Here is a 12,423-nt window from a genome sequence, read left to right on the forward strand (position 1 = left end):
ACAGACCATGAACTACAACTAGAGGCTCCCAGGAGCCTGAATCACTAATCTGTTTCATTTTTTGATTTTCAACTGCAAAAACTTTACATGTTGAGGATTCATCAGATTTTGTGTACATATCCAATATATTTCCATACAATGTTGAGACACTCTATGTCAATATACAAAGATAAAATCATTTTTGAAGATTGTAGTACATGTTGATCAAACTGTGTTTATACGAATTTAAAATAGACAAAATAAATGATGCCTTAGTAGAACTATGGTGGTCCATATTACCTGAAGAAATAAATCCTAAATCTCCATATTTTCTCCTAAAAAATGTCATGAAGTTGAGCAAAACAATTTGAAGAGAGGAGATACCACTTGTGGTACTATCAGTTGTTTAGAATCTTGGATTTATTATTACCTTCTCTAACTGTGTATTCCCTTTTGGAACAGCTTTCCTTGTATTCATTACCATACAAAAGGCAATAATAATATTGATAACCTCTTGAAGTACAGTTCGACTGACGGAAATGTCTCTGGGATGGGTCTGGACATGTCAGCTGATATGCTGTAGCCAAAACTAACACCAGGCCAAACAAAACCAAATAAACCTACAATATTTTATACATGTAAATAAGTAAATCACAAACAAAATTATAGAGATGTAAAAGAAAAAATTAAATTTGAGTCATTTTAATTTCTAATCATTACTCAGTATTACAACATGTCTTAATAATGTTTACTTGATGGTTCAAAATCAAAAAGTAGCTAGAGGCTGCCAAGAGCAATAATTCTAACAAAAGGCTCCAAGGAGCCTGAATCGCTCATTGGTTATATTTTGCCTTTCTAAGGCAATAAATTTATCAACACGTCCAACAATTTGGACTCAAGAAGACTTTGGGTACTGACTACCAATTAAAAGTCTCTCAATAGTATGTCTAGCATTGGCTACCAGAGAGAATAATTCTGAAGTTCAATCAATTTATTAACAACCACATTTCTTTTAACTACTAGTATGTATAGATCATAAATTATATGACAAAATGGCCTGGCTATATGAGATAAGAATTGAACTCTTTAAAATTAAGTGAGTTCTGAATTAAAAGTAATTTATTTCAAAGTCTATTTGGCCCATAATCAAATAACCAGATACCATAATATGATCAATATAACGTAGAGCAAATGATAATGTATATAGAATAAGGTATATCTGAGATTATCCTAAATGTTCATAAAACAAGAGGCTCCCAGGAGCCTGAATCGCTCACATGGTTCATTTTTGCGTTTCATGGGCAATAAATTAAAACAAGAAGTTGTCCAACAATTTTGACTCAAGAAAACTTTCATAATACTTATCATAAGAATCATTTCAGTAAATGAAAGTTTAAATCTATCATAGTTTTCAAGACATTGGCTGAAAACTAAAAAAAAACAAAAAAACCTCATTTTCCCCTGTCAAGGGCAATAACTCTAAAAAGAAGGCGTCTGACAAATTTTATGCCTAAAGACTTTTGTAGTCCTAAAAATAAGGTTCAGCTATTGAAAGAATATGGCTAAACCTAACGGTTTTGGAGGTATATGCGAAAAACTACTGTCTGACCCCTACATTCTATTTGTAGTAACAGTGGCCATGCTTTTCGACGGATCAAAAAACCCCACTTCAATTCTATGCAGAATACCCCAAGGAACACTTATACCAATTTCGTTTCAATTGGTAAAATAGTGTCAGAGGAGAAGATTTTTGAAAGAAATACTCCAACATGGCTTAATAGATTAAAACGAAAATTTGACTGCAGATAGATCTCATCATGCTGAACACTTTTACCCCCATGTCAGAATTTGGCTAAACCTAACGGTTTTGGAGATATATGCCAAAAAAACTACTGTCTGACCCCTATGTTCTATTTTTAGTAATGGTGGCCATGTTTTTCAAAGGATAAAAAATCCCCATATCAGTTCTATGCAGGATACCCCAAGAAACATTCATACGGAGGTTGGTTCCAATTGGTCAAGAAGTTTCAGAGGAGAAGAGTTTTGAAAAATTGTTAACGACAATGACGACGGACGCTAAGTGATGGCAATAGATCACCTGGCCAATGGCCAAAACCTTATTTCGAACTAGTTAAAAATGCAACACTTAACTATGAAGACACGCTAGTCAAAGAAAATAACAACACATAGCCATACTGATTACTTGTATTTAGTTTGTTTGATTCCTTATTTGAAATTCAGGTTTTTATCTGAAATGTACAGGTCTCCCTTATTACTATTAAATAAATGGCCAATAATCTGTGCAAAGATTGAAATTATGGTAATACAAAACAAAAAATGTACTTAAATGACTGACCTCAGCTAAGATAACAATCCCCTTAACTTCTCAGATATACCTTTACAAATAATAAAAAAAAAACAATAACACAATGATGTTACGATCTGATGTTTGAAAATATTTCAATACGAAATATAAAAAAATTTCTGAATGATAACTTCTGATAAATCCTCAAAGATTTACATTAACAATATATTTTTTTGGCCATCTCAAATACTTCAAAATACTTCCAAAATTACAAATTTCCTTTTAAAATTTATTATTCAAATGATTAAATAATAAGAGTAAGAGTATTTAAGGCCAAACATCTCTTACTTTGATAAGCTACAAGAGCGTATTTACATCTTTCAAGAAAAGGCCTAAGAGTGATGTCACTTCAACGTTGACATTTGTTTTTATACTTGGACATCAACCAATCAGAAGGTCACTATAAACTGGAAAATCCCCATTCTAAAAATTCTTAATTCTAAAAATAAATATACATACATAGTTTAAAATAAACATACATGATTATAAATAACAAATTGTAACTTTATCATATCATTTTGCAAAAAAATACTGAACAATTCGACAAACAGTTTTTACTAAAACTATCTGACAATGAACTATTTCGCAGAAAATCATTATTTACAAATATGGTGGCTAACGATAATCATATGGTAGTGTGGACAAGTCTATAGTTGTATTCATGAAAATAATTCAAAAATTTAAATGATGAAAAGTTAATTCCGGGTATCTTTTATATATGGAACGCATATGAGATACACACTTGTTTATGTGTTGTCAATTTTATATTACATGCTGTGGTTTTATAATTACATGTGGTCATTTTGTATTTACGTTATGTAGGAACATCTTTACATTATGTCGTTTTGTCTTTACGTTCTGTCATTTCGTCTTTACATTCTAAAATTTTGTCTACGTTCTGTCGTTTTATGATTATGTTATGTCAACATATATTTACATTTTGTGGATTTATCTTTACGTGCAGTGGTTTTCTTATAACGTGAGGTCATTTCATCTTTACGTTATGTCGATCTCTAAATACTTTATGTGCATTGATTTCTTCTTTACGCGATGTAGTTTCTTCTTCTTCATAAAAGTTGGTAAAAGTGTTTTTGAGTTATTGTCTGAAAACTTGAAAATCCCCCTTTTTTTAAGGAAAAAAATCCATAAGATGGAAACGAAAAATCGAAAGGGAGCTTACGTCAATAAATATGAACAATTTACCAAAGTTTCAAAAAAGTTTGCAAAAGCGTTTTTGAGTTATTGTTCAAAGTGTGGACGACAGACAGACGGACAATGGTATACCATAATACGTCCAGTCTTTGACGGGCGTATAAAAACTACTGTCCCACCCCTATGTACTATTTTTAGTTAAGAAGCCTTTAATCCAGCCAAAATTTGGGTAAACCAAACAATTTTGGAGATATATGCGAAAAACTATTGTCAAACTCCTATGTACTATTTCTAGTAACTGTGGCCATGTTTATCGACAGATCAAAAATCCGTACATCTCTTCTATGCAGGATACCCCAAAAAACATTCAAACCAAGTTTGGTTCCATTTGATCAAATAGTGTCAGGGGAGAAGATTTTTGAAATAAATAATATTAAAAATAGCAAAAAAACATTGAAATGGACAAGAACTCCAACACGGCTGAATGGATTATAATGAAAATTTGACCACAGATAGATCTGAACACTTTCACGCATGTCAGAATTTGGCTAAACCTAATGATTTTGGAGATAAATGCAAAAAACTACTGTCTGACCCCTATGTTTTATTTTCAGTAATGGCAGTCATCTTTTTTGACAGATCAAATGCCCTCACACCAGTTCTATGCAGGATACCCCAAGAAACATTCATACCCAGTTTGGTTTCAATTGATCAAGATTTTTGAAAGAAATAATATTTAAAATAGCAAAAAATGTTGAAAAAGGGCAATAACTCTAACATGGCTGAATGAATTAAAACGAAAATTTGACCACAGATAGATCTTATCATACCGAACACTTTTACCAAGTCAGAATTTGGCTAAACCTTATGGTTTTGGAGATATATGTGAAAAACTACTGTCAGACCCCTTTGTCCTATTTTTAGTAACAGTGGCCATGTTTTTCGATGGATCAAAAATCCCCACAGAAGTTCAATGCAGCATATCCTAAGGTACATTCATACCAAGTTTGGTTCCAATTGACCAAGTAGTGTCAGAGGAGAAGAGTTTTGAGAAACTATTAACAACCGACGACGACAATGACCATTGATAACGGAAGCCTAGTGATGGCAATAGCTCACATGGCCAGGTGAGCTAACAAGGAGACATCAGACAATTTTGATTTGATGGAGACTTTTGTAGGTCTTATCATAAATCAAGTTACAGGATTACTTAATTATGATTGTTACTTTGATCTACTTTAACAATTTTGATCTTAATTTTCACTTAAGATTCAGTTTTATTTCGTGTTCAGAGACAGTTACTGATCAGATAACCAGTCTTAGTTTTTCATTTGGGGTTGCTCTTTTTGAGAATTTATATAGATTGTACTGGTACATGAAATTAGCACTTTAAAGGAGTTATCATTCTTTATTTGGTTTGATTTGGTTGACTTCAGTGATACATTGTAAGTTAAAGTGTATTTTTCTCAAAAGTACAGATCTAAATACAGACAGGACTATTGTCACATTAAAATATAGCATAAGTAGACCAAAAAAGCATCGGTCCTACTAAACAAAGAGTGGTAGAGAGCACAAAAGTCTGGTAAAGAATGGTATTGTAATTTTGAATTATTTGAGTAAATAAATGTTTCTTAGTATCTATATAGTGTTTATTATTCTATGTGACCATTGAAAATAATATATCAATTACTATTCTGGATATTTATTCATAGATCGGCATCTAGACATTGTCGTGCGATCAGTTCGCAAAGTCTGGTGATGTGAAGGAGTTAAATAGCTATTTATTTGCATTTAAATAAACAAAAACAATGATGTATGGTATATAACTTGTTATGATTCAAAGTTATTTTATTAAATTAACGTGTCTTTTTAAATTTAAACATGATTTTTGGAGTAGGTATTTCCACTCGTAGACTGTTCAAAATGGCGACTAGATAAATAAACTAATAATGTTACGGTGACGGTGAGGAAATGTAATTAATCAGTAAATTGATTCGAATGTCAAAATATCCCATCTATTTTTTGTGGTAAATGATATAGTTGTTTACTTTGTATGTACTAATAAATGCTGCCATTGGTAATATGTGTTATAGTATATGTAATATTCAACCATTTCGTAACATCTTGATGAAAAGATAAATGGAATTTCTATACTTCATTTATTAGAAAACGAATATCAAACATGCTAAAAAACAAACGAAATAATACTTAATGTTTAAAAAGTTTACAAAATATGGCTAATTTAATTTGTCTGACATAAGTCTTTTCTGCTTCTTCGGTTAAATGGACATTGTCTTGAAGTAATGCACTCTCCTTAGGATTTATAACTCCTCTTACTTTCCAAAACGTAACTCTGTTACTGTTTCTAAATTTGTCTTGTAGTAATCTGCTGATAGAACTTTTTTCCTCATAAGCATCTGTTGTCATACCCCTAGGTATAAAACATGGGAATAAGCTACCAATTATAACTTCTCCAACCCCGTACTATTGAATTAATGTCTCTACAAAATTACAAATGCGACTAAAAACGGTATTTGCTGATGTTGTTGTATTGATATCATTTCCACCAATTTGAATGAACACTCTAGTGGGTCTGTAAAGCATTACTTGTGTAAACTTTGTGCGAAGCATCGTAAGGACAACACGGTACATAATCTTGGTAAGTCTTTACCTCAACCTGAGGTTACTAAGATTATTGCCAAGTTGTTTGGCCCTGACGGTATACTTACCTCCGACGACTTCATTACTTTTGACGAAATACGCGACGAACTGATAGACTTGTATGACATCCCTTACCTGTGTAATAGGTTACTGCCCAAATTGAAGGAGTTTGCCTTCAAGCCCCATTCAAAGCACCCCTGCCTACCCCGACTCTGGTATAACAACTGTAATGAGTCATACAATAATGTCATTAAGCGTAGCACTAACTGGGTTGTCCAGAGGCTACCAGATTTAGTGACAAAATTGTACGAGCTTGTACAGGACCAGACTCGTGACATCAGGGGTGCTTTACACGATACCGGCAAATTAAACTCTGTCACAGAAGGCATCTGTATTAAAAGTCTCCCATGAGACTTGGATACAGCTTACCCCAGAGCAGAGGTCATGACGCCTGTTGAATTAAGTTAATTTCAAGATGAGGCCCGTGGACACTTTGACCTCGACCGGAGGTCACTTGACCATACCCTCTGTGAACAGAGTTGCGCAAAAGCTGGATATGCAAAAGCGCATGAAGTCATGCAAGACTCACACTGCGACTAACAAAAAACTTAAGATTACTTAAGTTTGAAAATAAAAAAAAAAACAATATATCGTGTTGTTGTCGTGAACTAAAACTTTAAACAGAATTAAATGAACTTAATAATAAAATAAAATAAAATAAAATAAAATAAAATGAAATGAAGAAACTGAAATGAAATAACATAGATTGAAATGAAATAAATCTAAATAAATGATTCATTAAAATAAAATTGAAAGAAGGAAATTTTGACTTACATAACGGACATTTATTCGCCTGCAAGACAGGAGGATAAAAGACTTTACATACGGCAATACTTTGAATATTACTAATTTTTTTCTGAAGTCGTGACCGTATGTAAATAAATGTCTAGAGAAATGCACCAAAAACATTTATTTTAGCTAAAAATAAAAGAATATCACTATTTAGATACAAAGAAACTTTTATTCAATAAAATAAATCAATATTATTGTACCAGTCTTTACCAGACTTTTGTGCTCTTTACCACTCTTTGTTTAGTAGTACCCAAAAAGCATTGCTTGATCCGTGGGTTTTTCTACACTATGAATCACCTTTATCACAGCCTGTGACACAGGCAGTGTCTGAATTTTATATGAACTAGAAATTAAGGAGAGTCATGTGCAAAGTACAGTGCTATTATGGCCTGGGGAGAACGCTGATATTAATCCCTGTTCGGATTTGGCGCACTTAATCCCTTATAATGTCCTATATGCTAATATTCGGGAAAATTTTACAATTCCACCTCGACTCAAACCGGGTTGATTGCGCTGATGGCTGCAAAGCTGAGGATCCGGGACGATGGATGATTTGAAAGTAAACATATGATGATCACGGCTGTCTACTAGTAGTAGTAAGTTACCCAACGCATGCTGCACTAATGTATTAAAATCTTTTCTGAAGGAAGTATCCCTTTCCGCCCTTAGACAGCATTCGTAGTTTAGTTTCGCACTTTTGGCTATTGAAAAATGACATTTATGGAAACTGGTGGTTGCTATAGTGATTAAAAATGAAGAATCTATTGTTGATAAAACATTCCTGAAAAAAGGGGGCTTTTAAAAGTATTTTGCAATGTTTCATATATTTTCAATGTTGAAGGGGCTTTTTTTCAATGACAATTTGACTTAATTGTGAAAGTGAAGTAAGTCAATTTTTTTACCATGCTAAATTTGATAATAGGAGAGTTCTTCGTGATGTCATCACTTACCTGTGATTTTGGTTTTGGTTGGCAAAAGATCCATTGAGTGGCTTAGGGTATCAACTTTAAATCATCATAACTTTTTCATTTTTAAAGATAATTGAAAAATTTTTTTGGTTCCCAACAATTGCAAATAAAATTCTTTTTATCCATGGAATTTTTAAATAAATATTCAGTAATTAGATTATATGTACATAAGATTTTAATTATAATTTTATACAAATATAGAGGTTTACATATAAATATCACTACAAATTTATTTTTTGAAGTACAACAGTTATAAATTCACATACATAATATGAATTATTTTATCTAAATGAAACATTTTACAGAACCAAAATTGGATATAAAATAACAAAGTTATAAAGTTTTGAAAACTGGGATTCTAATCATGAAATTGTTAATTGTTTATTTAGTTCTTTATTTGCCAACCAATTTGACACTTAATGATATGCAAATTAGTGAATATGACATCACTAATGAGATTGGTGAAGTCTCCTATTATTAGGTACGAGGATACAATTAATTTTCACACAGAGATTATTATAGCATTTTTCAAATTAAAAAAATTCTACTGCTTCAAATCAAATGAAGTTTTGGGAACTGAATAAACCATCTTACCTCAAACTTCCATTAAAAAATTAGAAATTTTCACCATCATTTTTCAATTTTAACTACCTTAACACAGAGACCCTCTCAAATTTGACCCAAAACGGCTTCTAAAAATCAAAATGTTGAACTTTTCTGACCTCACCAAATCAAAACCTATATGTATTTTTTTTAATTCAACACATCTATTAAATTATTTCTATTATTCTTCCTTCAATTGAACCAAAAAAAGAATTAGAAATTCTAAAGGTAAGGTTGTCTAAATAATTAAAAAAAAAAATACCCTATTCAAATAGGAACAATATTTGTATGCAACGAAAAGCTAAGGGCAGATAATTGTGATCTTGCATCTATTAGTTGTGGTCAAGTTCTGGAATTCAAAATAAAGAAGTTTTTTGACAATTTTGATATATATGCCATCATTCTAACAAGTTTTGGTTAAATCTAATAACTTTTGATCCGGCAAATTGGCTTCAAACACACCCACTGTGATCCTTGTTTAACCACCTTCTTATACTAGAAAAATGCAAAAATCTGAAAATGACCACTTATTTAAAAACTTCTCTAACTTTTTTGTAAACAAAGATTTTCTCAAAAACTAAAGTGGTAATTGTTCTTAGATAAATATGTTATCAGAAATAAAAACTGCTTTAACATAAAACACTTATTAGAAAATAAGTATGAATTATCTAATTCTTAATATGGTTAAAATATGGAAAAAAACCAAAATTACAACAAATAAAAGTAATTTTTAAAGTACTTCTTTGATATGAAAAAAATATAAAATTTTAATAAAAAAATAAAGAAATGATACAGAAACCAGAAATAATTCACAAGTTGGTTACAAAATGATTAGCCCATTTGTAAATAAATATTTTTCACTACAGCTGATCTGACCAAATACCCAAAGGCTCAGGTTTTAGAAGTTCACAATTTTTGGCTTGCTCTACAGGACATTTGCATAATTTGACAATTTTTTGGGACAACATTGAAAGAAATTGACTTTTTCTTTATGTTTTTAATAAAAAAAAGATAGTTTTATCACATTTTGTCACATTTAAACAGAAAAATGATTAAAAAAGTAAAAGAAATGCATTTTTTTTAATACATTTCAGGAAGGCAAATTAAGAACATGTTTTTAATAAAACCACTAAGAAAATTTCTAAATCAAATATATTTTTTCCATTTCACAGATTCTGCACACAATATTTGATTTCTATTGATGTTTCTTTGATTCTCCCTCCACTCAGAGGGGTTATCCCAGAATCCTATTACAGTTAATTTATCTGATGAAAGAAAGAAAAGACTTCAACCTGGGCCTTTCTAAGACTAAACAAACATAAACAGCATAAAAAAAAATACCACCTAAATTAGCAAAAGAACTGAAAAGTATATAATGTGGCCATTTGAAAGCAAAAATCACATCAAAATTTGGTGCCAAGACTGACTGCAAAAGCATTCCAAGATGTTTGCTACGGGTAATTCTCTACATAACAAAGTTAAAACTGGCCTGAAGAGGAGGTCTACACCTAAGAATGCTGGATGGTACAAGAAAAGTCATACTCCCTGGTTGAAAGGTCTTGTGTTTGAGAATGCAGTTTCACCAGATGAAGATAATTCAAAAACTTACATCCAAATGAATTTGCAAGGTCACCAACAAGACGGTAAGCAAGTTGAAGCTGAAAAAGAAGAACCGCATACCTTGGCAGCGACAACTGTTCCCAGTATGGAAATGACGATGACCCTGCTGTTGACAATTCTCAGCAGATGATATTGCGACCACTTCACCTGAAAAGAGATGAGACACAAACAACATAAAGTTCAAATTTTCACATCATTGATGAAGAACAGATGTTTGCTCTGTTAACTCAGCATATGAGCAACGCAGATTAACTCTACGTACCTGCAAGAAGCCTCAGATGGAATCCCATACCATTAAGAAATGGGGTTGTGGTGCTATGTACAAACTTAAACGTAAAAACTGTTGGTTTGTGTCTAGTGAAGTAGTGAAGCTCTACAAAGAAATTGAAAACAACAAGCCAGGACCAAATCCTTCAACTTCAAATGTTAGATTGGCATCAGTGGGCTTAGACAGTCCAATATGAAACAGGAAGACACAAGAGATTTTGGCCCGTTTGAATGTTCCACCACCTAGCAGAAGTAGCATGCAGAGAAACTCCAACGGAGTAGCAAAGGAGATGATAGACCTGAATAAAGAAGACATGAAAGAGAAAACAGAACTAGTAAAAGCTGATTACAGAAGTAAGGGAAAGCCTGAAAATCTTGTAGATTTGACACTAGATGGTAGATATCCTGGTTCAAGCTGCTCAAGCCGAAAAAAAACAGGGCTTAACACTTCCCAGGCACAGATGTTGGGGATAGAGCAAAACACAGACAGAAAATACATAATTGTCGCAGTGTCACAAAACCAATTATGTTGGAAGGAAGCATGGTTACAAGGACTTGGTTTTGAAGTAGTGTGTCCTGGAGACCATGAAGAATGTACTGCATCTCACAAAAGATTGGCACCTGTGTCAGAATATGAGATGGGAATGGATGTAGGAAGCCAACTAGCACTACAGGGTATTTTAATTTGGTATGGAGATGCCAGGTCGGCACAAGGAGTTGAAGATGCTATACAAGCCTTGGTCCCTTTGTGGAAAGTGCAGAGACTTGCTGACCCGGTGCACCCGAGTCAACATCATTTTCGTACAGGATAACATGCCGAGTTTAGTGAGACCATGTTCCACAGTGAAACAAAGATGAAAAATAAAGAAATGAAACAGAAATTTAGCCTTGATTTGAGATGTCGATGTTCGATGATTTTAAACCAACTGATGACTGATCATGAAAGAAACATAAAAAAAATTGGTAAAATGTTACCTGCAATTGTAACTGCTCAGGGATTCTGTGGCGTGTAGTGGAACAGAAACAAGTAACTGGTGGTTGCGATCCTACTACCTCAGCTGCTATAACATCACTGTGCTAAAAATGGACAAAACAGACAAAAAATTAGTCACTGAGCTAATAAAGATGATACTAAGTGAAGAAGCAATCAACAGTATGAAAATATATCATACAACGAACAAGAATGAAGGTTTCCACCGTGCACTGAGTGTAAGCCCACCTAAAAATGTAACCCATAGCAAAAATATGGAGGGGAGGTTACATTCTGCAGTTCATCGCAACAACTATGGGCCTGGTACATCAGCCATAAAAAAGAGCAAGAATTTGGGAATAAAGATTTCGAATGACTGCAACACTTTGAAAAGATGAACAAAGGCTTTGTTTACCACCAGCAATATGAAAAACGTCCTGAGGTAAAAAAAAAAAAAAAAAAAAGACGACTTCAACAGATAGCTCAAAACATGGAAGATCACAAGGCCTACAAAAAGCACCACAAAAAGAGCCAACTAGATGCTGTACCAGAATTGCTGCAGAATAGCAGTTACTGCATAAAAAAGATGCCCCAGTGATGAGAGATGAAAGCAAGCATACAGGTCCTTTTAAGGACCACCCAAATCTTTCAAAAAGATTCCTAGTTTGATGCAAAAAAAAAAATTAAAATAAATAAAGAATAACTTGCCCACCCCCTCCTCCCTTAATTTTGTCAAAAATACCTAAATCATAGTCTGTCATCCTGAGGGCTACTAAACATGGTGGCAATGGAGAAATGTGACCAACCCAAAATGGATTTGTTCAATTGAATTTCTAATATAAAAAAAATTATTTTTTAATATTAGAGATTGATTTTCTAATATTACAAAATTGATTTGTTGTATTCAATTACGACTTTTTAATATTAGAAAATCATTTTGTAATATCAAAAAATGTGACAGATTTTGCAATATTGCAAAGTGATTT

The 12,423-nt window shown here is 32.6% G+C and overlaps 1 protein-coding gene across 1 annotated transcript in view; it reads right to left on the reverse strand.

The window, feature by feature from the left end:
- The window catches only part of LOC148624182 (uncharacterized), a 249,930-nt gene that overhangs the window by 230,548 nt on the left and 6,959 nt on the right, over positions 1–12,423 (reverse strand). The window contains exons 2-4 of the mRNA XM_088571013.1: positions 11,443–11,544; positions 10,261–10,347; positions 410–599 (exon numbers count right to left, since the gene is read on the reverse strand). Of these exons, the coding sequence (XP_088427139.1) occupies positions 410–599; positions 10,261–10,347; positions 11,443–11,544 (379 nt within the window). The remainder of the gene's footprint in view (positions 1–409; positions 600–10,260; positions 10,348–11,442; positions 11,545–12,423) is intronic.

Source organism: Perna viridis, chromosome 2 (genome assembly GCF_037379345.1).
Source record: "Perna viridis isolate PV_CMFRI_1.1 ecotype Kerala chromosome 2, ASM3737934v1, whole genome shotgun sequence".
NCBI classification, from domain to species: Eukaryota; Metazoa; Mollusca; class Bivalvia; order Mytilida; family Mytilidae; genus Perna; species Perna viridis.